General features: G+C 41.1%; 1 protein-coding gene across 9 annotated transcripts in view; it reads right to left on the bottom strand.

The window, feature by feature from the left end:
- ATG7 (autophagy related 7) overlaps window positions 1-27,375 on the bottom strand; it is a 300,945-nt gene that overhangs the window by 235,371 nt on the left and 38,199 nt on the right. For all 9 annotated transcript variants that reach the window (XR_012657137.1, XR_012657138.1, XR_012657136.1 and 6 more), the window contains 4 exons: window positions 16,597-16,791; window positions 2,547-2,750; window positions 2,171-2,286; window positions 1,121-1,196 (listed from right to left, as the gene is read on the bottom strand). Coding sequence is in view for 3 of the 9 variants with exons in the window: in XM_032773136.2 (XP_032629027.1) it covers window positions 1,121-1,196; window positions 2,171-2,286; window positions 2,547-2,750; window positions 16,597-16,791 (591 nt within the window). In the remaining 6 variants the exon portion in view is untranslated. The remainder of the gene's footprint in view (window positions 1-1,120; window positions 1,197-2,170; window positions 2,287-2,546; window positions 2,751-16,596; window positions 16,792-27,375) is intronic.

The following is a 27,375-nucleotide window of genomic DNA, read 5'->3' as shown; positions in this document are numbered from 1 at the left end:
AATACTTTTGAGTGTATATGTTTTCATTATGGAAGTGAATGATTTGATCATGAAGAGAATGAGGTTTTGCTTTGGCTGTTGTTTCTCCTTATCTCAAAAGGAAAACAATCCCCTCTGGATAAACACAGAAATCTTTATTTGCACTCAGTTCAGATAATATGCCATGCTGTGCTAGGAGACTGATACAAAAACATCCCTGGAGAAAGTGAGTTGTTCCAAGTAATCTAAAACCTCCACAACTATCAGACAGGAAGTATGGATATTTTTATCACTTAAAATACATAAGCTGAACCGAATATGTATTTTTATATAGATCATTTCCTTAAATTCTTTGGACGTTACAAAAAACCTAAACAAACCAACCACCAATGATTTTATCTTCTCTTTTTGGGACATTAAACTAAAGTCCAGTCTGATTTTACAATTTACAAAGACCCCAAATGCCACTTAAATACATGATATAACTCTTTATTAACGTCCTTCAGGATATCACACAACCCCAATTAGCCAAAGTTCTCAGAGGGACATCGGAAACTGTTCAATAAACAGGATTTTGAACAAAAGAGGAAGCCAGGCTATCACCTTGGAAATGCTGTGCTTTAAGTCCCCAGCACTGCATCACAGTCAAGAGGGGTTGTAGGCCAGCTTGGTAGACTGGTGGCCAGTTTGGTAGAGTGGTATCAAGTTTTACAACGGATTGGACTATGGGTCCCGGGGTAGCTTTGAAGCATCTTTTTAGCTTCCTTCTCCATCAATACTGAAGCTAGCTGGCTGTTGGTTCTTTGTGTAAAGCAAAGCAGTCTCAAGACTGCTACTTTATGCTGGCTACCCAGGGCCATCCCGCCTTTCTCCAAAGGCAGTCCTAGCAGCTAGGGATTGTTGGGACAAACACACAAGTGTATACTGCCACAAGACTCGTCCACACAGATTCAAATAGCACAAAGCAGCCAGAGTGCAGTCTAGGATCTGGCCATATATTTCCTTATTCAGTTAGGATACCTCATTTTGCACTACCACATTTATGTCATGTTTTTATCAAGACAAAATATGTGACTTTTATTCTGTACAAGTCCCCATAGCTACATATATCAACAAGCTTATTTATTCCTAGTTCACTGACCTGATGAGGCACAAGCCCAAGAGAGGTAGGTGGTTCATTCATTCTGTCATCACTACTGCTAGCAACAGCATAACCACTGGCAAAAATCAAAGAAAGAAAATTAGAACAAAAGACTAAGCCTAAGGCTGGTGGAAAATCATCTTCTGAAATGTCTGATAGAAAATGACGTATCTTCACAAAATATTTATGTTAAAAAAACAAAACATTCCAGTTTTAAACCTGAAAACCTAAAAAATTGCAGAAAACTGTTGACCAAGAGGGAAAAATTCATTTTTGTCAAAAATTTTCACGGGGGAAAAACATCATTTCCAGACCAGCTCTAAGACATTTCCTTCCATAACCAACTTACGCTGTAGAGCCTTGATCTTGCAAGGGAACCAATTTGGAAGCTCCCTCTCAGACTCAGCACAGGCCTGCAAGGATCCCTTTCCAGCGTCAGGGCTTCAGAGACATATCACTTACTCAGACCTAAATCATAACTTCCTTTATTTATTTTTCTTTTCATAGATTTTAAGGTCAGATGTGACTATTATGATTAGCTAGTCAGACTTCCTGTAAAACACAGGCCAAAGAATTTCACCCAGTGATTTCTGCTTTAAACCCAATAACTTTTGGGTTAAGCTAAAAAGATCACAATTTTTTGGCTTACAATGAAGCCCCTGCTGGGCTTCATAGCAAATAGTTATGGCAGGTCCTCATTACAAGGAAATATGCAGCGGGAACACTAAGATTATTAGCAACATTTTTTTTCCTACTGAAATGTTATGTTTTCAGTACTTCTTTTAAAGATAACAAATGCATAAAAGCAATAGGCAAGGTAAATGTCCCCACTCTTCAAACAAGAACTTTTTCTAACCAAAATTCTAACTATTGTTGTAATAATGAAGTCTGTATTGCATGAGATACCTGCATATATTTATTAATATTCAAAACTTACAGGACTCCTCTAACTCTACTTAATGTGTAATAAAAATACTGGAGAGAAGTGCTCCTTCCCCAAAATACCTGTTGTCCTATAAACACCTCCCTTTCCCCTCAAATAAGACTCACCCTTCCGGATGTTGCAAAACAGAAGCCATTAGTTCTACTGCAAGGGCTCCAGCTATCATGGCTAATCCTGGTCGACTGACTGTGCACTGCTGATCCAATGTCCGATCCCTGGTGGACTACAGAGAAAAACAATTCACACACATACACTTACTTGAAAGTACTTGGCTACCCCATTACACAAGAAATTTTTAATACTCGTCATTCAATGAATACAGGGTGGCAATATCTCTCTGAATATCAGTAAAAGGGATTTGCTATAAATAAACATCACTTACAGTGACAAATTAGGTTTCATAAAGGGATCATTTTTAATGCAATAAAAAACAAACAACCTGAAATGGGTCCACAGTAACTATTTGCCTAAAGCTCTACTCACATCCCCCGGAGCCACAACATCATTGCAGAAGTAGCAGCCAAGTTTATAGCCAGGGATGTTTGAAAAGAGTGATGATCCCAGGAGATCAGCAGAGCCAGAGGCATTGCTGGAACACGAGTCACCAGACTCCTGCTGCTTTGGTTTCTTTAGTCCATGTCTCATCACAACAAATGTGTCAAATCCCAATGCAGCATTGATGACCAGCTATAAAAAATAAAGAAGAGCACAGGTAGCCAAAGAAAAAACAGCTTATATGTTTTGAAAATTATGAATAGAATTTTATTACTTACAATAAAATACAAACCACAGTTAACTGTTAAAGAATGTCAAATTGTGTATTTAATTACCACAATTTTCTTCACACAATATATTTTCAGAAATACTATCTGCAGTTAGATTAATACAAACAATGCATCCCATTATCACCATGGACATCAGGCTTAATGAAGTGAGTTGAATTGCAGAGCTTGAGCCCTACAGAAATGCTGTGCTCAGACTTGGTGGGGATTGAGTTTTCTGAAATGGTAAACCATAAACAAGCTTCTCTATGGAAGAAGTTGTGCGTATTTGTGTTCCGAAAACAAAAGGGGAAAAAGTGTAAAATGAGAGATTCAGAACATAAGTAGTGGGTCAAACCAATGGTCCATTTAGCCTAGTATCCTGTCTTCGAATGGTGGCCAATGACAGATGCTTCAAAGGGAATAAACATAACAGGGCAATTATCAAGTGGTCCATCTCATGATCCACTCCCAGCATCTGGCAGTCAGAGATTTAGGGGCTGCATCCCTGACCATCTTGGCTAATAACTAGTGATGGTTCTAACCTCTATGAACTTATTCAATTGCTTTTTGACTGCCCTTCACTTAAGGAACTGGGGAGAATTGGGGCATTTATAAACTAATGTAACATTTATAAATTTAGGGCTAGATTTTGATCTCACACCAGTGATTATCCAGAGTAACTCCACTAAAGTCAGTGGGATTACTGCAGATCTCACTGGTGTGACGAAGATCGAAATCTGGCAAAGTAGCTAAAGAGCTAAGAGTTTGGCTCTAACTCACATTGTGTTTTCAAGTATGCCATGTGTTTTTTTACAGTAGATTCAAGCAAGAGCTATTGAAGTATTCTGAATACTACCTGGAAACAGTAATTATTTGCAGGAACAGTCTTTCATTTCATTTGAAATACTATTCAGTATTTTCATTTCATTGTGATTTGAAATGTAACTCATTAAACACTCCTATGTGAAAATAGAAAAGCAACACAAAGCCACCTATCATCCAAAAAAGAGAATTTCTGATGAGCAATGCCAGTAATTACCTATTTAAGACCCTCATTCATGTAGAGTCAGAAAAGGAACCCAACACTCAGGATAAGATGGTTACTTACCTTTTGTAACTGTTGTTCTTCGAGATGTGTTGTTCACGTCCATTCTAATTAGGTGTGCGCGCATTACATGCACGGATGTCAAAACTTTTTCCCTTAGCAGCTCCCATCAGGACAGCAGATGAGCCCCCTAGTGATGCCCTTATAGGACTGTATTTGCCAGCCCGACCCCCCTTCAGTTCCTTCTTGCCACTGACTCCGATAGAGGGGAAGGGGGGCGGGTATTGTAATGGATGTGAATAACACATCTCAAAGAACAACTGTTACCAGAGGTAAGTAACCGTCTTTTCTTCTTCAAGTGCTTGTTCACGTCCATTCCAATTAGGTGACTTCCAAGCTGGCCATCAGAGGTGGGTAGGAGTCAAGGAATGATTGACTGGAGGACAGCCCTGCCGACCACTGTATCACCTCTGGCCTGTTGGTTGATGGCATAGTGGACTGTAACCGTATGCACTGAGGACCAGGTAGCTGCTTTGCAGATTTCATGGATGAGTACCTGCGCCATTAAGGCGGTTGAAAACACTTGTGCTCTCATCGAATGGGCTGTGATTGCCGGAGCTGGGACCTTAGCCAACTCACAGCATGTGCGAATGCGATCTGTGATCCAGGACGAGATGTGCTGAGAAGATACTGGAAGGTCCTTCAGTCTATCAGCTATGGCCACAGACAGTTGGGTTGATTTGTGAAAAGGCCTTGTGCGCTCTATGTAGAACACTAGGGCTCTTTGAACATCTAGAGAGTGCAAGCTCTGCTGATGCGGGCTTGTGTGAGGCTTTGGAAAAAAACACAGGCAACTATCCCGTCCCATGTGCAACTGGGAGACCACCTTGGGGAGGAATCTAGGGTGTGGTCTAAGTTGCACCTGTCCTTATGAAACACTGTATAAGAGGGTTCGGAGGTGAGAGCCTTTAGTTCATACACTCTCCTTGCCAATGTAATGGCCACCAAGAATACCACCTTCCATGAAAGGTAAAGGAGGGAACAAGTGGCCAGGGGCTCAAACAATGGGCTCATGAGCTTGGAGAGGGCCAGGTTCAGATTCCAGGTTGGTACTGGTGATTGAGAGTAAGGGTGCTCCCTCTCCAATTTCTTGAGGAAACGCACCACCATGGGATTTGAGAACACCAAGCGCTCAAATTACCCTGGATGGAAAGCTGAGATAGTCATCAGGCATACTCTGATGGATGAAAGCAACAGGCCTCGTTGCTTGAGGCGAAGTAGGTAGTCCAGAATAACCGAGATAGAGACCTGGAGTGAAAACAGACATCTGGCTTCACACCAGCAGGAGAACCTTCTCAACTTGGCCAAGTAAGCTGACCTAGTGGAAGGTCTCCTGCTGCCAAGTAGTTGTTGTCTCACTGGCTGAGAGCGCTGGCTCTCCATCAAGTTTAGCCATGGAACTTCCAAGCCATGAGGTGCAGGGACTGTAGGTTCAGGTGGAGAAGGCGCCCGTGTTCCTGAGTGATACAGGGGTAGGGCTATTGGGGCATCTACTGATAGTTCAAGGAGTGTTGTATACCGGTGCTGACGTGGCCAGGACGGGGCAAGCAGGATCACCATTACTTTGTCCCTGCGTATCCTGAGAAAGATCCAGTGGATCAGCGGGATTGGAGGGAAGGCATACTTCAGGCTCTTTCCCCACTGCACTAAGAATGTGTCAGAGATGGAGCACGGGCTGTGGTTTTGAAATGAGCAGAACCGAGGGCACTGTTTGTTGTCCTTGGGGGTGAACAGATCTACTTGGGGATAACCCCACTTTCGGAAAACTGACTGCAGGACATCTGGTCAGACCGACCACTCATGAGCTTGGTAGGATTTGCTGAGGTGATCTGCCAGCTCGTTCCTCACCCCAGGGAGGTAGAATGTTTCCAGCTGTATGGATCGGGCAATACAGAAGTCCCAGAGGAGAAGAGCTTCATGGCAGAGGGGTGAGGAGCAAGCTCCACCCTGTTTATGTAGAATATGGCGGTGGTGTTGTCTGTCAGGACTGTCATGCTGTGACCTTGCAAAGTGGCATGAACAGTTTGACAGGCCAGACGAACCGCTCTGAGCTCCTCGGGTTGATATCTCATGTTGCGTCCACAGACCTCGTGTTCTCAGTTCCCCTAGGTGTGCACCCCAACCCTACTGGTTGGTCCAGCCACCAACGCAGAGACTCTCGGACTTGCCCGGGTACTGTTACTATCATGTCCAGGCTGTCTTGTGCTGGGCAGTAACATGATGCGAGCCAGGCTTGTAGGGGTCTGAGACAGGCTGCCATATGCCCTATTAACTTCAGGTAACCCCTCACAGTTATGGTGGGGTATTGTAATGTCATCTCAACTATTTGTTCTATGGCCAGAAACCTGGGCTCTGGAAGGCTTGCTTTTGCCTTTACCGAGTCCAGGACCGCCCCTATGAATTCTATCCTTTGGGTCTGTATGAGTGACAACTTGCTTACGTTGAGAAGGAGCCCCAATCTGTGAAAGGTGTCCCTGACCAGTGTAACATGGGACACCAATCGTCGAGGTACAGGTACACTCAAACCTTTCTTTTGAGCAAAAAATGCCGCTAGCACCGCCATGCACTTGGTGAACACCTGGGCGGGGGGGGGGGTGCTGCGGAAAGGCAGAACGGGAGCACCGTGAACAAGTAATGCTCGCAGTTTATCACAAACCATACGAAGCGTCTGTGTGCTGAAAATAAGTGTCCTTCATGTTGAGGGCAGCGTACCAATCTCTCATATCCAGTGATAGGATGACAGTGCTTAGGGAGGCCATGCGGAACATGAGCTTGACCATGAATTTGTTGAGCTCGCGAAAGTCTAGAATGGGTCGTAGACCCCCCTTTGCTTTGGGGATTAAGCAATAACAGAAGTAAAATCCCTTTCCCCTTAGCTCCTGGGGATCTCCTCCACCACCCCTATATCGATGAGCGATCATACCTCCTGCATAAGGAGTTGCTTGTGAGAGGAGTCCCTGAAAGATGGGGAAGGCGGATGGGAGGGAGGGAAATAGGAAAACTGGAGGGAGTATCCCACCTGTACTGTGCGCAGGACCCAGCGGTCCGACATTATATGGGACCATGCAGGGTGGAAGTGGGATAACCGGTTTAAAAACTGTGGGGAGGGATCCTGGGATTGGATTGGTAGGCTGCCCTCGTGCGTGCCTTCAAAACCCTTCCTTGTTTCTGGCTGGGGCTTATTTGGGCCTTGGTTAGACACGTTGTTCGATGGCCTGCCTCTGTTATTCCTGCCTCGCCTGCGGTAGGGGTCTCGTCTGGGGCGAGGTTGGTATTGCCTTTGCTGTGGAGGTTGAAGCCTGAAGAGTTTCCTCTGGGTTGCTGGTGTATGCATTCCCAGGGATTTCATTGTAGCCCTGGAATCCTTGAGGCTATGCAGCCTGGAGTACATTTACTCAAAAAAAAAAAAAAAAAAAAAAAAAAAAAAGGGCCAGAGCCTTCGAAAGGGAGGTCTTGCAATGTGTTCTGGACCTCAGGAGAGAGGCCTGACACCAGTAGCCACGCTGAACGCCTCATAACCACTCCTGATTATATGATTCTGAACACAGTCAGCAGAATTGAGGGAGGCTTGCAGAGATGTCTTGGCTATTGTTTTTCCTTCCTCAATTAGCACAGAAAACTCTGCATGCAAATCCTGTGGCAGGCGATCCTTAAACCTGGACAGAGCATTCCAAGAGTTGAAACTGTCTGTTAAGGATGGCCTGTTGGTTGGCTATCCTGAGTTGCAGGCCTCCTGAGAAGTAGACCTTCCTGCCAAAGAGGTCCAATCGTTTGGCCTGTTTGGACTTTGGTGCTGAGGCCTGATGACTCTGGCATGCTTTCTTGTTTATGGCTGACATGACCAGGGAGCAGGGTGGAGGGTGGGAGAACAAGAAGTCATAGCCACTAGATGGGGCAAAGTATTTTCTCTCCACTACCCTGGCTGTTGGGATAATAGAAGCCAGGGTTTTCCAGACTGTTTTATAATTACTCTGGATAGTCTTGATCAGTGGCAATGCTATCTTTGAGGGTCTTTCCGGAGCCAGGATATCAACCATCGAATCCTCAGGCTTGACAGCCTCTTCCGCCTGAAGGGCCATATTAAGGGCAATTCGACAGAGAAATTCCTGATAGGCTCTATGGTCAATAGATGGGGGTCCTGATACAGATGTTCCCACCACTGCTTCATCTGGGGAGGATGAGGACGTGTCATGAGGATGGTTGCCCTTGTCCTGACCCTCCAGTAATCCTCCAAAGTCGTAGGCCATGACAGCGCCTGTCAAGACTGTCACCTCTTGGGGTTGTCTCTCTCAGTAGTGGGGTGGGCAATGAACCTGCCTCTGTCGGCTGCTCTGGAAGGTGGGGGGGGGGGTCCAAGTTTGGTCTAGAGAGCACATCCTCTCTTGTCCTCAAGGTGCGTTCATACGGTGACCTTGAATGGCGTCGCATTGAGTGCACTGACCCCCGGAGGCTCTAGAAAATGTGCCCTGTTGGTGATCGTGGCCCTTTTGGACCCCACGGGCCTGCCCTGGAGATGGCCACTGCAGCTGCCAGGCTGTGTGGACCTCTCTACTGCTGTTCGTCCGGTGCCAGCTATAACTCAAGTGGCCTGAGTCGGCTTCAGAGTCTGAGGAGGCTGAACGGGAGGACCAAGGCAGTACCAATGATTCTTGAGCCATCCCCTGGGGGTGCCAAGAGATGCAGGCCGGGGACTGGTGCCGGGATGGTAAGTGGTACCGGCTATCCCGAGACCTCGACTGCCCTAGAGCATACGGTGCCAGGGAAATAGCTGGTATCTTGCTTCAGTGCCGAGTGACCGAGGAAAACATGGAGCTGAGGGCGCTTCTTCATCCGGTGCCATAAGATCACGTGGGGTTGTCAGTGCCAGGGAGTGGCGCTGTGATGAGCTCAAACAGGAGCGGTGCCCTGAGTGGTGCCAGATCGATGACTTTGAATGGCTCACCATTGCCGGTTTCCCTCTGGATGTCACCTGTCTGGGCGGTGCCGGAGGCTTCTCCCTGCATGGGAGGCGACTGGGTGCTGACAGGTCAAAGAGGTCCTTTGCAGCCTCATATATGTCAGGCATGGATGGGTGGATTCCAAGACCTCCTCTAGACACTGGTCCGTGCTGAAGTTGCTGGGCCCCGAACTCAACGGTGCCAGCTCCTGATAGGAAACAGAGTCCTGTCTTTGAGCTGCAGGAGCCTCTCTGAGTGTCTTAGTTGCTCTTTGAGGGGAGCGTCCTCCTTCTCCTTTCTTATGGCGCTTGGTCAGTGCCAGGGAGCTTGAGCAGTGCCAGGGCTGGTAGTCTCGGTGCTGGGGATTTACGGTGCCAGAGATCTCTATAGCCTGGTGCCAAATCGATGAGAAGTGGCCTGACATCGGTGCGCGAAGAGCTCGGGCCCGGTACTGGGCGGTCTGGCCGCTGGTTGTAACGCGGCTTCCATGAGCAGCTGCTTAAGATGAAAGCCTTGCAAATTTTGCAGCGCTCAATCTGGTGTGCTTCCCCCAGACACCTAAGGCAGGAGTCGTGGGGGGTCACCGTTGAGCATAGACTTGCAGCAGGTAGTGCAAGCTTTAAACTCCTGGGCTTGCGGCATGCCCCACAGCCCAATGCTGGTGGTTGGAACTAAATCCCAGTGCCCTCTAACTAAACTGTACCTAACTTATTAACTATCTAACAAACTGTCTAACTGGTAAAACTAGACTGCTAAGGGATCACTCGCAAGCAAGAGAACATGTTCCAATGCCACCACGGACGGTAAGAAGGAACTGAAGGGAGGTTGGGCCAGCAGGGTACTATATACAGCGCCATAAGGGCACCCTCTAGGGGGCTCCTCTGCAGTCCCAACAGGAGCTGCTAAGAGTTTCCGACGTCCGTGCACGCAACATGAGCACACATAATTGGAATGGACATGAACAAGCACTCAAAGAAACAAACACACAATTCTATTCTCTCCTCAAAGGATGTGACAGGGATTCACTTGAGCATGGAACTGAATATGAAAAATAAAATATCTACACAGATATGGGAAAACACCCATTATGCCTGTAATAGGACTGATTATAGGATCAACAACTAGACCAGCAGGTTTCACTAAAAATATGGATGAGACATAGCAGGATGCAAAGTTAATTGCACAATTAGCATGTTGAAAGGCATACTGTGAAGCCAAGCCAAGTACTGTAATGTTAGCCACTTTAGATAGGCAGTTTTAAAAGCAATTCACCAATTTGCAATATATTATTGTAAATATAATGCGAGTTATTTAGTGGGATTTGAGCCCTCAGGAAAAGATGGCCACTGTTAAAACATTCTGTATTTGTATCAGGGTGACATGATTTAAATCAAAGTGATTTCATTCATCGATTTTAATTATGATTTAAATAAAAAATCAGAATACCTTGATTTAAATCATTGATTTTAATCATGTTTTGCATTTGTATATTCTAGTTATTTTCCTTAAGAAAAGAGGATTCTCATTGGCTGGTAATCAGAAAAACACGCTGATTGCAACAAAATATAGCCTTTACACTAAATTTCATGTTTCGTTATGTTAACTAGGTGCATATTTTATTTAAGTAATTATGTATCTTAATTTACATTTATTCAGATTCCTAATTTTTACATTTTTATGTTAGAAAATGGCAAATGATACATTTCTTATTACTAGATGATGATTAATTTTGTTACTCATTATTTGTGCCAAGTTCTATTCAGATAGAAATTGAATTTGATTAATAATGCACAAAAAGCATTTAAAATTGTTTTTATCAGTTAAATAGAAGTACCTTAAATATCCTGGATACAGAAGAAAAGTAATTATCGGAACATGTTTTGCATTTAAAACTAACTGATTTATTAAACAAAGGAAGTATTATGTGTAGTGAATTGAACTGATTGTTTCTGGTCAATATGTCCTTCAAGATTTTAGAACTAGTAGATCTCACCCTCTCGCACCTAGTTTTTATTCATATATTTGGAGAGGAAAACAAGCTTGCATGCTTTTTCAATTCTTAATGTATTCTTAACTTTTAATTAACTAATCATTGAACTGAACTAGTTGAATAAAATGAAGAAAATATTCTCTTGCACCTCCAGAAGAGGAAACTGCTATCAAAAACTGGTTTAGCACTTCAACAAACTCTGGTTCCAGATCCTTCATCGGTGACTTCCACCAGTTCCCTGGTCTAATCCTTCTTTAAAACTTAAGCAGCAAACACATACTGCTTAAAATTTATGTCATTTTACTTAAATGATTTAAATAGATAATAGTAAGTTTAGGCCTTGGCAAATGTAATAATTTCACATTTATTTTAAATAGGTTTATTAAATAAAAAATAATAAAATAATCCTGGTCTCTGACTACAACTTCCAGGCACTATAGTAATATGATTGTTTATTATAAATAATTATTAATCTGTCATGATTTTAATGACTTTCCTGGGAATGTGATGATTTTCAAAAGTGTGTGCATTTCTAACACGGGTATTTTTTCCTTATTGTATATAATTGTTTTATATACAATCGTCCTCCTCGATCCTGTGTAGTGACATCACAGTGCTGAATCTGTGACAACACAGCCAGTTCAACAGCAAGTAATACAGGATTACAACTTCATTTTAACAAGCAGCACACAGAATCTTTGATAAGAGAGAACAGTCCACATTCAAAACACCAGTAGTATAGGAAGGGTTGATAACACCATCTATTTTTAAGGCCTCACACATCCCACCATAAGACTCTGTTTTCAGTTGCTTATAGCTTTTCCAAACTTTTAACAGGTTGTACTGAAATTTTTCATGTCAGGTGTCTACCTCAAGCTGAATGTTCTCAAAAAATTTCAGCCAAAACGGCTCATCTCTTTCCAAGAATGAGGTTAGGGAAATATACTTTGTTTACCCATATTAAAAACTTCTGGGTGACCTTTTTTGAAAGCTCTAGCATCTCCATATCTTGGAGGAAGTAGGCTGAAATTTGGTAAGGGATGGCCTTTGTGTCAGAGATGCACCTTATACCATCCCTGTGAAAATCCACCCAAATTTGGACAAGTTGATCAGACTTTGACTTCTCAGTTTTTGCAACTAAATTCCCCAAAGACATTGAGCATTAGGCTGAGCAGGACTTCCCAGAAACTGCAGCTCTGGGCTTCTGCGGGCCAGGCCAGGTCCAGACACCTGCACTGAGAGCAGGGACCTTATCTCGCTTGTCCTTCCAATGACCCCGTTGAACCCAGGCAGCAAGGAAGATGACACTACCTGATTTGAATGCAGAGGGGGAAAATAACCAGATCTTCAGGGAGGGAGTAGATTAGGAGTCGTCATCCTGGGTACAGGGACTGGAGGCTGGTGAGGTTGGACAAAGAATACAGGACTGAGAAGGGTGGACCTGGGACTGGCTAGCAATGAAACAGACTAGGACAGCGGTGTGCAAACTACGGCCTGAAGGCCGGATCCGGCCTGTCAGGACTTTGGATCTGGTATGCAGTACTGCCACCTCCATGGCGCCACGGGGCTAAAGTGGGCTCCCTGTGGCTCCACATCTCTGCAGCCCCCGGAGGAGCAGGGGGCAGAAGGCCCCGCCTGCAGACACGCCCCTACACACAGCTCCCCTTTGGCTGGGACTGGGAAGATTTTGGGGAGGTACCCACAGCAAGGGCATCACATGGAGCCCTCTGCCCCCTCTCCACCAGGGGCCGCAGGGATGTGGTGCCGACCGTCTCCAGGAGCGGCGTGTGGCCAGGGCAGACAGGGAGCCTGCCTGAGCCCCGCTGCACGCTGCTGCCACCCTGGAGGCGCTCCAGGTAAGCAGCGCCAGGCCGGAGCCCACACCTCGAAGCCCTCCTGCATGCCAACCCCCTACCCTGAGCCCCCTCCTGCACTCCAACCCCCACCACACCCTGAACCTCTCCTGCAACCCAATCCCCTGCCCTGAGCCCCCTCCTGCACTCTGCACCCCAACCCCCTGCACTCCCTCCCACATCCCGCACTCCCTCCCACACCCCAAACCCCTGCCCAAATTCATGGCCCTGCATGCAATTTCCCACGCAGATGTGGCCCTCGGGCCAAAAAGTTTGCCTACCTCTGGACTAGGAGCCAGTAGATTGGGGGGGAGGGGAAATGAGATTGGACTGAGAAGTAGGGGGAAGACTAGGATGGAGAAGCACTGAGGCAGAGAGAAGGGAGACAGATCTGATTAAGAGCTTGAGTGTGGAGACAGAACTGGCAATGTCAGAACTAAGAGGCTGAGACAGGGAACCTGGCGGACACTGAGATTAGATGAGGAATCCAGGAAGGGATATTGAAACTGGGAGGACTCATCCACAGCATAAAATGGACCTGCTCTGGGGATGAATCAGGTCTGAATAGTAAAGAAAGCTGCTGTCTGTAGGACCCTTGCTCCATTTGTTGCAGAATCTGGATAGTGTATACTAATTCTGTCTCCAGAGCAGAGTTTGAAGAGAGTGTGGTAAATAAGGCAGAGGGCCACATACTGAATGACAAGGTGAAAATATTTTGAATAGCTGCTCATTAAGTGAGCACAGTTCATTCTGTGCACTGAATGAGGGAGGGGTTCCAGGGGAAAATAATCTGATCTTGCAATTAAAGACTATGTGATAATGCATATGAACAAGTGGCCAAATTACAGTTGCACAGGCAACCTTAATTCTGGCATTTCCTAACTTTTGAGTGCTTGACTTTGCACCCTTAATAATGGTCTTTTAATGTAGTTTTTTGCGTGTAATATATTTAAAAAGCTAAGAGAAATTCAGAAGGGACTGCCAAAGCACAGTGTGGACTGCTGAAAAGTCTGTATCAAGAAAGAGGGTTATGCAAAACCTCATTACATTTCTCATTCATTTTCACTTGAAAACTCACAGGCCAATATGAAAGGACATAATGATTCATCAAATTCCTGTTATTTTTCAGTAGTGTGGACCATAAATGACTTTATCCTCAGCTGACAGATCAGAGACACATGTGATGGTTTGTCTACTATTTTAACTCTAAATTGTCTTCAGTTTGTCCCCTGAAGCACAGCACTCTCATTAAAATGCTAGGGATGAGACTGCACAGTATAGTGCAGCTCTTCAGATTCTAGCTTTTAGATTCTTTCCCTTCCCCACAATAAAATCAAAACAGCTTAACTGACTTGTTTAAATGAAAAATGTCCTCCCTCCATCTTCATATCATATTAACATACTTGTCCTCATATTATTTTACTCTAACTATTACTCCCTATAAACAGCAATGCAGCTGATTGTTAAAATGACAAAATCAGTAAATACAGTATTCAGCCTGAGATAGCTCTTGGTGTGACCAGTTGGGTACTGTGTTGTCTAGTAATTCAAAGAAAACAATAATGATATACCTTGGAACCACATGAGGCAATCAATTTCAGAACAAAAAGTAATTAAAATACTGGGTTTCCTGATGGAGAAATACTTGTGCAGGCACAGACTGAGGCAGGTTTGAACTAAGCCAGTCTGTGGCCCCAGATACCACCATGTGTGGTTCTACTAGTGGTAGATCCCCTCAGGGGCTGGCAGCAGGTTTCAGTGTTAAGATGAATAGACCAGTTCACGTCTCTTGGACCTATTGTTTCAAGCTGTCTGAAAAGTCAAACAAGCATCACGTATACTCTGGTCACATTTTCAAACTTTTCTTTGCATCTATGAGGGAAAGACACAAAGTGTGTTTGGAAATGAACAATAAGAATCTTATCTGAAGTCCTAGGCACAGACCTATAGTCACTGCACCTTAAGATGGAGCTGAATAAAAGGATTCAGGCATAGTGTTTCAACTGCACAGATCTCATTGGTGATCAGGGCTATTGTTGAGATACCAAAATCATCTTGATTATAAATGGCCAGTGTTCATATGTTGTAACTTTCTAAAGAATTCAATTTTTGTGGATTTTTTTTATGTTTGAGCTCTATTCTAAAGTGATTTTTGTTGTTGTTGTAGTTTTGAGAATAAAATATCTTACCAATTTTTAATTATGAATGGAATTTTTTTTATTCTTTCTTGGTGGCCACCAAACAGAATTTTACTGACACTTACTAAACAGGGCCACAGAAAAGTGGGTTGATATTTAAAACTTGACATGGACACACTCCTCAAAGAGGATTGCTAGGCTGGAACATAATTAGTTTAGGATTTAAAAATGTCATTAAAAATGTTCATGACCAAGTGCAGAGAAAGTTTGGTTAAGTCTACAGGTGCACACTCCAAGGGAGATGCACACATGCAAGGAACTTACAAGACAAAAAGCCTGCTTGTAAGTATCACAAGCAATTCTGGATTCTCTCTCTTCTTATTGTCCAATCACTTCCTTATTCTTAAAAAAAAAACACCAAACAACTAAGAAATTACAAGCAAAGTTGTGGCTGCACAGCTAAAATTCACAAAAAAGTCAGACAGTGAAAAAAAGTTAATGTTCCAAAAGCAACACAGACTCAGCTGTGTCATACATATGTACTATTTTCCTTCACTCTTTCTTTTATTTAATTTGTAACAATGTAGTGCTATGAATGTCACTACATTTATGCCACAAAATATATGGAATGTGCAATGTGGTACAATTCTCATGCTTTTAACACCTTAACGTGCATTTTTCAACTTTGTATCTTTTAGATGTGTAAACTTAATTTGCACTAACTGTTAAAAAAGTGACAAAGAAGTTGTTGTAAACATCTTACCTTTAACAAAGTCTTGGTCAAAATAGTTTAGGAATCAAATGTGCAGGGCAATGCAATTAAGAGTTTCCTAACTAGCCCATCTGCACCAAATGTGTGGAATTTGTTGAAAAAAATTGGTGGCAGGATTCTATAATTTGACATTTAGGATATTCTTCCATTCAGGAAATGCCTGAACTCAGTTTGACACTCAAGAGCATGACTAATAGAAAGGTAAAGGGCCATGAGTTAGAGAGAGGCAGTTATTCTCACTTAACCTAAAAAAGAGCACATTGTTTCCTATTCTCTATTTTAATTTTTATTACATTCTAGTAAGAATCACACTCAGGAACAGATTCCTAAAAGCATGCAGTTATGGGTAAATTTGTTCATATTCACTGATTCTGTTGTATGTTTTAATTTGGTTCAGGTAAATTGACTGTAAAAGAACTAACATGCACAGAGTGAATGTCTCAGAGCCTGATCCTGGAAACACTTACACATGTAGTGCCACTGCCTTCAAGGGAAGAAAGATCCTCTAGTGGTTGTGACACTAGCCTGAGACTCAGAAGACTCAGGTTCAATTCCCTGCTTCTCCACACAGACTGCCTGTGTGACCTCAGACAAACCATTTACTTTCTCTGTACCTCAGTTTCCCATGTGTGAAATGGGAATAATACTTTCTTACCAGAGACTGTGAAGATAGTTACATTACAAATGGTGAAGCACTCAGATGTTATGCTAACAGGGGCCACATAAATACCTTAGGTAGATATCAACCCAGATATTGTATATTGCTGGGTGAGTTTACAGAGAAGTTGTTGGTTGGGGTTTTTTTTTGTTTTATTAATGAAGTGTTGCCAATCCATGGAATAGCATGATGTAATTCCGGCTGATAGGTCAACGATTGCTAGTTCCTGTCAAGTACTTTTGACCATACATGGCAAGTCATTAAGTGAGAGTTGCAGTATGACTACAGGAATATTAACAAGGCATATCTACTGTACCTTCCTCTTGCTGGCTGCAATGACAGCAGGAAGCCACCGACTTTCCCTAGTGTCCATTAACAGGAAAATAATATCATGAGCATCAATGAGTCGTTCAAGCTGTGCCACATCCTTTTGAGCCTGTTCCATTGTGACTTCAGAAAAATTCACAGGGTGACCTGGCATGGGGATGCTCATGTTAAATCCTTCTGCATTCTAGGGGAAAACACATAGGAAATGGACACATCAAAACAATGTATTAAACAGACCTGAAGGATATTATTCACAGAACAGCCAAATTATTCATGCCCGCAGCCATTAAATTATTGTAGGAATAGTCAAGATCAAGACAAGAGTTAATTGGGTACTATTGTAGTCCTTATGAGCTGTCAACCTTTGATAAAGTCCACATTTTTCTGATGTAAGGAAAAGACCTAGAATGAAATAGAGTACTACAAGAAACAGAAGACTGCTGAAGACTGTCACCAAAATAACTGATTTTAATTCATTTGCAACCATATATAAGTAAACATAGCTTCAGTGCAGCACCTCCAGCATTTCATCACTTGAATACAATGCACTAAGAGATTTTCTGCTTGGCTGAGTATAGTCTTAGATTAATAATATTTTTAAGAATAAAAACTCAAAAATTAGACAAGGATTATGGAAAGCACTGGTATCCATTAATCTCCAGTATACTGCCAATGATTTCAGTGGAGTTACACCAGAACTAAATTTGTCCCACTGTTGTAATCTTTTAAGATTATACACATACATGGTAACCATGTTGAGTCAGATTTTCAGTTTTTCTTTGACACGCATTTCTTTGACCTTGTCTTTTATAACATAAATACACAGTAACACATATACTTCAAAAAAAAAACAAAAAACAAAAAAAAACCCACAAACCTAACATCCTGCCAAAACAACACACACTGCTACACATGCTTCTTCCCTAAGGAGAGGACAAGAGGAAAAAACACCATGCGAGAGATATGTAGTCACAATGCTTAATGGACTATTTAAAGGGACCCACATGCTATGGTGACGAAAGCAGTATAAAAACCTATTAGGGCTGTCAACTAATCACAGTTAACTCATACAATTAACTCAAAAAAATTAATCACAATTGAAAAAAATTAATGGAAGCACATCCTCTGGAATGGTGGTTGAAGCATGAAGGGACATATGAACCTTTAGCGCATCTGGCACGTGAATACCCTGCAATGCCAGCAACAACAGTGCCATGCGATCGCCTGTTCTCACTTTCAGGTGACATTGTAAACAAGCAGCAGGCTGCATTATCGTCTGCAAATTGTAACCAACTTTGTTTGTCTGAGTGATTGGCTGATCATGAAGTACTGAGTGGACTTGTAGGCTCTAAAGTTTTACACTGTTTTATTTTTGAATGCAGTTTTTTTTTTTTACATAATTCTACATTTGTAAGTTCAATATTCCTGATAAAGAGATTGCACTACAGTACTTGTATGAGGTGAACTGAAAAAAAATTGTTTTTTACAGTGCAAATATTTGTAATAAAAAATAAATATGTGAGCACTGTACACTTTGTATTCTGTATTGTAATTGAAAATATATTTGAAAATGTAGTAAACATCCAAAATATTTAAAATAAATGGTATTCTATTGTTTTTTTCTCATGCAATCACAAATTTTTTTTAATCGCTTGACAGCCCTAAAACCTATATAGAAGAGAACAGCCAGCACAAATCAGCATAGCTCTATTTATTGTGTAACTATAAGGATCTAGCCCGCTAATTTAACACTATTTAGCAACTTTTCTGAACAAGATTTTCAGAAGATCACATTCCATTTGACTAGTCCAGACAATCAAGAATTATAAGACAGAATAATCACTTTTGGAGTGGCCATGTTTTTACAGGGACAGAGATACTAACAAAAAATGTTTGGGTATCCCACTATGGAAGGGTTGTTTGGACTATATGCAACTCTATTTTGGACAAGCCTCAATGTAACATTTCAGCCATAGGTTATGGCCCTGAGGTCTTTAAGGCCCTGATCCTACAACCACGTACTTGAGTAGTCCCACAATATGTCAACAGAATGCATGAAGTTAGGCATATGCCTATGTATTTGCAAAATAGGATTCTCAGATTATAAATCTATCAAAGCAGGGACAGTCTATATTAGTTTTTGAACCGTGCTGAACACAGTGATTAGTATTTTGATCATTTTTTCAAAAAAAAACAACAACTGTGTACTGATTATTCTCCACAAATTAAACTTTCTTCTTTTATTATAACAACTCCACTGTACTATTTCAGGCCCAAATCGGAACTCATTCTGCACAATATTAGCTGCAGAACCCTGCCTCTAAAAATTCTTCTGAAATCCCACATCTTCTTTCTGTAAATTACTGATTTAAATATTTCTGTTGGTGCCAGAAAAAAATGCCTTAAACCTTCAGCAAATTCATTTGAAACTGCTGCACCTCATAAAAACCATTCTTAAACTCAGTATCTCTTGGAAGATCAAATTCCATACTACTGACTTTTGTACAAAGTTTTTGCAGGGACTGTCTTGTCTCATCATTTCTTTAATGTAAGGATTAAAAAGACTGCACCAATTTATTTATGCCTTACAAGTATCTTTAAAACAACCCCCAAATTTCACTTACTAGAGTAATTAATTTAATTCACATATAGCTTTTGTCTTAGATAGGCTTCAGTTACTTGACACAAAGTGAATAATAAGACCTCTAATTAAGTCTTATCTGAGATTGAATCTTTACCCAAATGCCGTTAAACAGATGGGAAGCATCATACTCTGTACCGCTGTTGTTTCAAATTCTATAAAATATAAAATTCCTCAGTCTTCAGTGATACTTGTATAATTTAAATGGCGCCTATCATCAGATGCTTTGCAGGCTTCCATTTCAGAGCTGCTGAAAGCAGCCTGATCCTGCAGCAGGACCTTACAACATGGCTCCTTCATGTCCATATTTGAACAAGGTGAACTCAACTGAACATGCATTAGAGAATCAAAAAAGAATAAACATGGAGGATGGGTCATTTGAACCATGTTGCTCATCTGATAAGTATATTTATAAAAGGTATAAAACATCTGCTATCGGATAGAAAAAGACCTTCCATATATATTACCATAGAACTTAGGCTTTATCTACTCTATGAACTAATAATGTGATTCCCCTTCTCCTGTACAAATATTTGCACTAGTTCTCATCAAGCTAATGACAGTATAACTAGCAATGCAGCCGCAATAGCATGGATAGTTCACTGGTTTCAGGCAGGTTTGAACTTTCTACTACCTGGACTACCGTGGCTACCCTGCTATTTATCCTTATGGTAGCCTGATGAGAACATGAGCAGGGAAATCGTATCCTTAGCTCATTGCAGACACAGCCTCAGAGGAGTCAACCAGGTTAGGGTCCTAGTGTGCTAGTCACTGTATAAACATATAGTAAATGACAGTCCCTGCCTTACAGAGTTTACAGTTTAAAAGACATAACAGCTGGATGCAGCAAACAAGCACGTGTGTATGTGGGGAGAGAAGCAAAAACAACAGGAGGCTTTAGCATAGACTAGTGCACAATTCAACAATTTACAACAAAATATTCATAAAAAATGAACGCACATTGTTAAGAGGAATTCTATGTGAAGGTCCTTGCTGCGGAACAGCAGCTTCAGGGAGGGTTGATCCAGATACTACCTAAGTTTTCATCACAAAACGATACATGACTGAGGAAGACTAATTTTTCCTCCCTATAGAGCTGGGTGTACAACTGTCAGAGAAGAATGGTGAAGAGACTAGTTTGAATGAAGTTTCCATTCCAGTAGAGGGATAGCTCAGTGGTTTGAGCACTGGTGTGCTAAACCCAGGGTTATGAGTTCAATCCCTGAGGGGGCCATTTAGGGACTGGTCCTGCTTTGAGCAGGGGGTTGGACTAGACAATCTCTTGAGGTCCCTTCCAACCCTAATAATCTATGATTCTATGAGACACTTGCAATTCTAACCAACACTGAATCCTCTGACTTAGTTCCAAATAGTTTGGCCATGTATGAAAGCAGGATCCAAGGAAATTTCTAACCTTTTCCCCTGATCAGAGCCTAAAACTTTTTTTCATTGACAGAGACAAAAAAAAAATCACTTGTTTTCATGGTATAATGGAATTTCAAGCACACTGGCTATTCATCTTCTAAGTCTTTGAAAAGAATGGCTATTCAAATTGCACCAAACAGTCCTTCTTAAACCTATTAATATCACTGTCATTTTTATATTTTTGCCCATAATACAGATAAATGATCAAATGTATCACAGGCCTCAAATGTATGTGCACTCGTAAGGATAATGCAAATCAGAACCTTTATGGATGGACGATTTCCATAATTACTGGATAGATTTTAATACTCTAATCTTAAAAAATAAAATGGGAAATAACTGTAAGAGAACATTTTGCACTTGTCTTCTTCTAAAATAAATCTACCTGTGAATTAACCTGAACAAAATGTCTCCTACTCATCTAAGAAATCCTGAAGAATTAAAGGCTTCTATGAGACACTAATTTACACATGAATGCTTTGTTTCAGCATGATGCTGGTGGTATTTGGGAAGTGAATTTTTAGCTGAAGGTCAACCTTACGCTATCATTTTTCCTGTCCAAATGAAATATTACACAGTCCACGAGATGAAGGGCAGGCATGACAAAACACAAAATTAATGTAGATTATAATTTCTATGGTAATACATTATAAATACGTGTGTGTGTGTGTATATACACACACACACATACACACAAACGCATTTTGTGTAAAGTTTAGTGTGCAAGTACACACATGTACACGAACAACTATTGATATTTGGGGATTGTGTACAAGATTATTAAAATACATGTTCTTTTTTAAAACTGTGCTCTTAAGTGATGGTGGTAATGTAGTCGAGTTCACTTACCAGTAGATGATGCACCTCACTGTTCACTTCACTTGCAGTAACCAAATGTTCAGTTTAGTGCAGAGCATATATTTACATATAGGCTTGACAGATTCCAATTTTTTTTTTATAATTTCTATGGAAAATATCAATACATTTCATACATTGTTTTCAATTTTTATCTATTTACATTTTAACAGTTGCTGGAAATCATGGGGAGGGGTCAGATTTATTTAACAGTATATGTTGAGATTCAAAAAGTTACAAGTTTATAACTGTTAAAACACAAATCGTCGTCATCACATGTCAAAATATACAAAGTTCTCAAGCAGCATTTTTCTTTCTTTGCCTATCTATAAATTTCAATCATCATCATCAATGGAAATATTTTTTCATCAGTTTGTGTGTGTATGGCGAAATTGTTTACTGACATTTACTGATTAAAATCTAATCCTTTCAAGTCTAATTATACAGAAAAACAAATGTCAATTTGGCAGCATTTAAAATTTTTCAAATGCAGAGAAAAAATATAGAAGAACAAGAGTGATATAAAAATATAGAATGAGAATAAAATAAGATGACAAATAGTGAAGCAGCATATTAAAGTCTCATCTACGCACACAAAATTTGGGTGTAACCTTGTATACACAGTATTTTACAGAAATGAGTGCCACCTTCATTGCCCTGTCTCACCAAGCTGCTGCCATGAGAAAAACCAAACACGAATCGACTGAATTCAAACACACTGCCTACGAATTCTAGCACATTCATGAAACATTCCAGTAAATACACATAGAGTAATATGAAAATGTACAAGAAAGACTCCCCCTAACCCCAACTCTGCACCACAAGGTACCCTTTCTTCCTCCCCCATCATGTGAACTTAGGGGGAAAAAGTGTAAAGAACAGATAGCCAAAGACTGCAACAGGAGCAGAATCAGCTAAGGCAGGAATCTCTTTCACCTTTGGACGTTCCAGTCATGACTGTAGAAAGTTTTGACTTTCTCTGCCTTGTGGTGATTGACTGTTCCCTATCCCCTGCCCTCACCATCTCTTCACCTCTGCTTCATATCACACCTGCCCTTCCTACCCTCTCCTTCCCTGCCCAACGCGGTTCACTCCCCTTTTCTTTCCATTTTGCTGATTCCCACACACAAAGCTCCCTTCCCCTCAAAACACCTCAAAATTCACATAATGTTTGTCTCCATCACGTTGTTTACTCTGCTTGTGTGTGTTATGGACAAAGACTGTCTACTGGTGTTTGTACATTGCCTAGCACAATGGGACCCCACTCTTGGGTGGGCCCTCAGGTACTATCATAAGAAACATAATTAATAACAATATACATTTTATCTCCACACCCATGCTAGCTTTTAAAACATATCACTTTAAATTAAGAAAAAGGTACTGCCAAAAACATACAGGTGGCAAAGTCTGTAGCTGTGGTTCCTTCCCTTTCCCCAATTGAGGGGAACCTCACCACGTAAAAGAGAACCTTAAAGCATTTTTTTGCTTAGTTTTTAAGGTGATGAATTTTTAATTCTTCTCTTCTTGAAGATCTCCGTGAACATGTGAAGTGATGCAAACCATTTGGGTATGAAAACCATGGTTTCGGGTCCTTTGATACTTGGACAGAACCCAGATCCATACACAGCCATGGAAGGGCTGATGATAGCACTGGGGCCCCTGCCAGATCTCTCTCTCAGGAAACTCAATGAAGTTGAAAGCAAAATGGTGTAGTGGACTAAGCACAAGGATAAGAAATGCCTGCATGCTAATCACAGCTTTGACAAGAAGTCAATGAAGGCACCTAGGAATTAACTTGTAGAAGTGCCCATAACTCAAGTTGAAGTCAATGGGACATTCGGGTGCTCTGCCTCTCTTGAAATCAGGCATTGATCCTTTCCGCCATCACATTCCCATCTGCAAAATAGGTGTAATAATAGGAAACTCAGTAGACTCAGTAGTTAAGATCTGTAAAATGCTCAAATCCACCACAACGCACAAAAACTCTCCAGCATCCGGGTAGTGATCATAAGCACGTGCACGTTGAGTGTCTCCACAGACTTTCATCTTTTAAAAATAATTATTCGTCGCAAAATTTATTTTAAAGTCTTGGCAGCTGTGCTCAGACCTCAGCACAAGTAGCTGGACTCCAAATCCAAAGCAGGAGGCTGGGATGGACAGATAGGAAGGGTCTTAAAGACGTCTCACACATACTTTTCTACACTGATATTGATACCTCAATAAATAGAGTTTTAAAAGCTGAACAATTATCCAAAACTGTACAAATTAAACACGGGATGAAAATGAAACATCAGCATATTGTACTGCATTACATGTTATTTGGCCTTTTATTCACAAAATGTGATCCTTTTGTTCATATGTACACTATCATAAAAATGAGTAATACATGCTTGAGTCTCCAATACTACTTCATAGCTGATCAATTTTTTAATATTTAGTTCCAGCTATCATTTCATTTCATAAAAACAGAAAGCTAATCTTAACCAAATATAATTTCTGGCACAGCCACCACCTCTTCTGAAGACTACGATTAATTTTTCAGGAACACTGTAATTTTAGTTGCATTTCTAATTCTCCGCCTCACACAATTCGTATCCCGCCCCCCATCAATAAAATAAATGCTTACTTCTGACGTGGACCATAAATAAAATCTAAGCTACAGGATAGTGTCACATGTGAAACCCTTTGGAAGGAAAAAAAAAAGAGATAAAGCAGGATTTCTGCATTAACGTAACTGGTCTGTTAAATGAATCTCTGAATTTTTTCTCTATTGAATATGTTTTTACTGGAGACAGAATTCTGAAAACATATGCATTTCATGTTTGGATAGTCCAGGGAACGGAAATTATATGCTATAGGCCAATAATAGCCGTAATGGCTATAGGAAAGCAGTCAATGAATTATTTGAATGACTCAATGCATACCATACATCTGTCAGAAGGGCATAAGTCCATCAATCTTGCTGTTCCACTGGTGTCTCTCTCTACTTGACAGTTAAACGTATCACTATAATTAGTATCTAATATTCTTTAAAAAAACAAGCTCTTTTTCAAAGGTTTCTGTTTTATTTGTAGTTTGTAAGAAATTGCTACTCTGCTTTTCAATGAGACAGGATATAAAATTAAGGCGTACAAAAGACAAAGGTTGAAACAGTGGCTAAGAGTTTTAAAGCCAGATCCAGCTTCCCCTTAGGAGTGAAACAATGGCTGGGGGAGAGAGACAAGGAGAGAGTCACCTAAAATTATTGTCCAGGCTTTTGAATATTCAAAGACAGTATTGACTATTTCCTCACTGATATAAAATCCTGGATACCTAATCTATTTATTCACAAGTATTTATGCTCCTGAACAGGAATTTTGATAAAGCACCAGGACAATTTGCAGTAAACAGATGCAGTCCTATTCTGAGAGCTCTAGTAAAAGTACCACTGTCTCCAGTTAACGGCAGTGTCACTGCCCAAGTGTTCCAACCTAGACACTAAGACTCCACCCTACACTTATCAAAACGTTAGGGTATGAATATGTGCTTGGTATTTACTCAAACATTGGACTAGGAATGGTTGTTGAGTAAGTAGATTTTTATCTGGCCAATATCCTTTTAAATCTTTTGTTAATGTGACCTCTTCCTTCCCCGCACTCTGTGCATATGAAGTTCCTTGACTGAAGCAGAGCTAATAATGTTCCCCTATATGGCAAGGCAGGGGGACTTCCTGGGACCTATGCAAGGGGTATTGCACCACTTGTGTGCCACAAAATTGTACAGGTTAGGTTTGGGGCAAAGGTGGAAGTTGGCCAGATTTGTCCGTTCCCCCTATGGGGGAATAATCAGGAAAGCATAATGTCAATGAGGGCTACTGAGGGCCCTAAGAAAGCAGCAGCTGACATGGAATACCTGAGGGGGAAGAGTGGACGTGGGATTCTTTACAGTAAGATCTCATGCACACACCTCAGTCAATCTGGCTGTGCACTAGGACCAGATTTTGACTTTTGGAAATTAAAAAACAGGCAGTACTATGTCATATATACTATATGCAACACTGTACATATTCAGTAACAACTCTGTGATGCGCTTTATTTCTCAGTGTTTACACCCTTAGCACTGTATGTATATTTTATAATTGGATGGAGGGCATACAGCTGTGACAGAGACTTATATACAATATAGACTTAAGACAACAATTAAACTAAACTATTAATTCAACCGCAAAAAAATACATTACCACAGAGTTAATATTACTTGGCGGTATGTTATCCCTTTGTAGAATGTTGCATTGAGCAAAATTCAAACTTCTGAAAACCAGGAAATTCACAGTTAAGGTTGTCCATTCCCTCTTTCAGCAATGCCCAGATATGTCCCATTAAAACACACATCTTTATTCTGCCAATCCCAATTGGTAAAATGTACAAGCTCTTCATCTCCTTTTACAACGCATTCACTCTTACCACCAAGCAATTTTAACTTTGTGTTAATGTAGTTTTTGACACTGAATTTCCTTTTTTTTTAAACATGAAAAATATGTTGGCAGAAATTACTAGTCACTTAGGCAGATATATACCTCATGTCCCACAATCTGCATACTGAGCCAGCCACAGCAGCCCTGATTCAACAGACCTCTCCAGCCATGCCTGGAATAAAGGGCAGTGGGGGAGGGTGGGGGGGGAATCAAAGCAGCAAACAAAACAAACAAATCAAACAACTGTGAAATGTTTACTCACGAAAGTCCTTGTGTGTATAAAAAGATAAGTTTTGCTCAAGTGTGATATCTGAACAAAAGCAAATTTGTGCTTCCTTTCACTGGCAAAGTGTTTGTTTTATTTTATTTTATTTTTAAAAATACTAATATGAGCGCTGTAGAATTATTACAGACTCATGTGGTATAATATTTGTGTATTTTCCCATTTTGCCAGACACAAAAAGGTTGCTGGTAAGGTTTAGCTCAAAGGGTCTTTGTGGCAGAGGCTGTCATTTCCTATATGGCTGTCCAGTGTCTGACACAACGGAACTACAGGTGCTTGAGGCTTCAGGTAGTACTGCATGACTGACTGACTGACTGACTAAATAAATAAAAGGGTGTGTGTAAACATCTGTGGCAACCCAAGAGTTAAAATAAAATACAAACAGCTTTCATTGCCAAATTTAATACTTGGAATAGCAGTAGGGAATTTGTAATTCCATAATTATTCATCAATCAAGAAATAGAAGCAGAAAAGAAATATGCTGGTATAGCTGAGTACGTCAGTCCTTGGAATAATTAAAACATATTTCCAAAACTTTAGAAAGAAGTTTCTTTATAAAGTCTACTTAATTGGGTAGGGTATGAGCAGCTGTAACAGAGCAATGTCACACAGTTTATGCTTCTCAATAATATTGAAAACATCCTTATTTTTATTATTAATAATGAAGGGGGATAGGAGAAATTAATAATAAGTAGAAAAGGAGTTGACTATATTTATATATTAAAGAATCATTCCATGACTGGCTGGATATCATATAAAGTCAAATGTGAAGTTTAATTATCTCAAACATACATTTACAGCAATATTTTCCCATAATTAATTCTTTTCTTCAGGATTCTGTAGAAAACAGGAGGCAAGACAACATAAGTCATGTGTCAGAATTGCCCACTCCCCTCTCAACATTGCTTGTATACCCACACAGGACCAGATACTCAGGTGTACTCTGCAGCTTCTACTGCCACAGTCACGGCCAGATCTACAAAAGAATTTGCTATCCCATGTGATGAGCTCTTTTGAAAATCTGTACCCAGACGCGAGTGCTGATATCTTATGGAAATCTGCATAGCCACAGTGTGTATGCACATTTCTTACCCTGTTCCTCCACAGGTCT

The sequence above is a fragment of the Chelonoidis abingdonii genome, chromosome 17 (genome assembly GCF_003597395.2).
Source record: "Chelonoidis abingdonii isolate Lonesome George chromosome 17, CheloAbing_2.0, whole genome shotgun sequence".
Lineage (NCBI taxonomy): Eukaryota > Metazoa > Chordata > Testudines > Testudinidae > Chelonoidis > Chelonoidis abingdonii.
The sequence above is the reverse complement of the archived record's forward strand: the minus strand, read 5'-3'. Positions and strand labels throughout refer to the sequence as shown.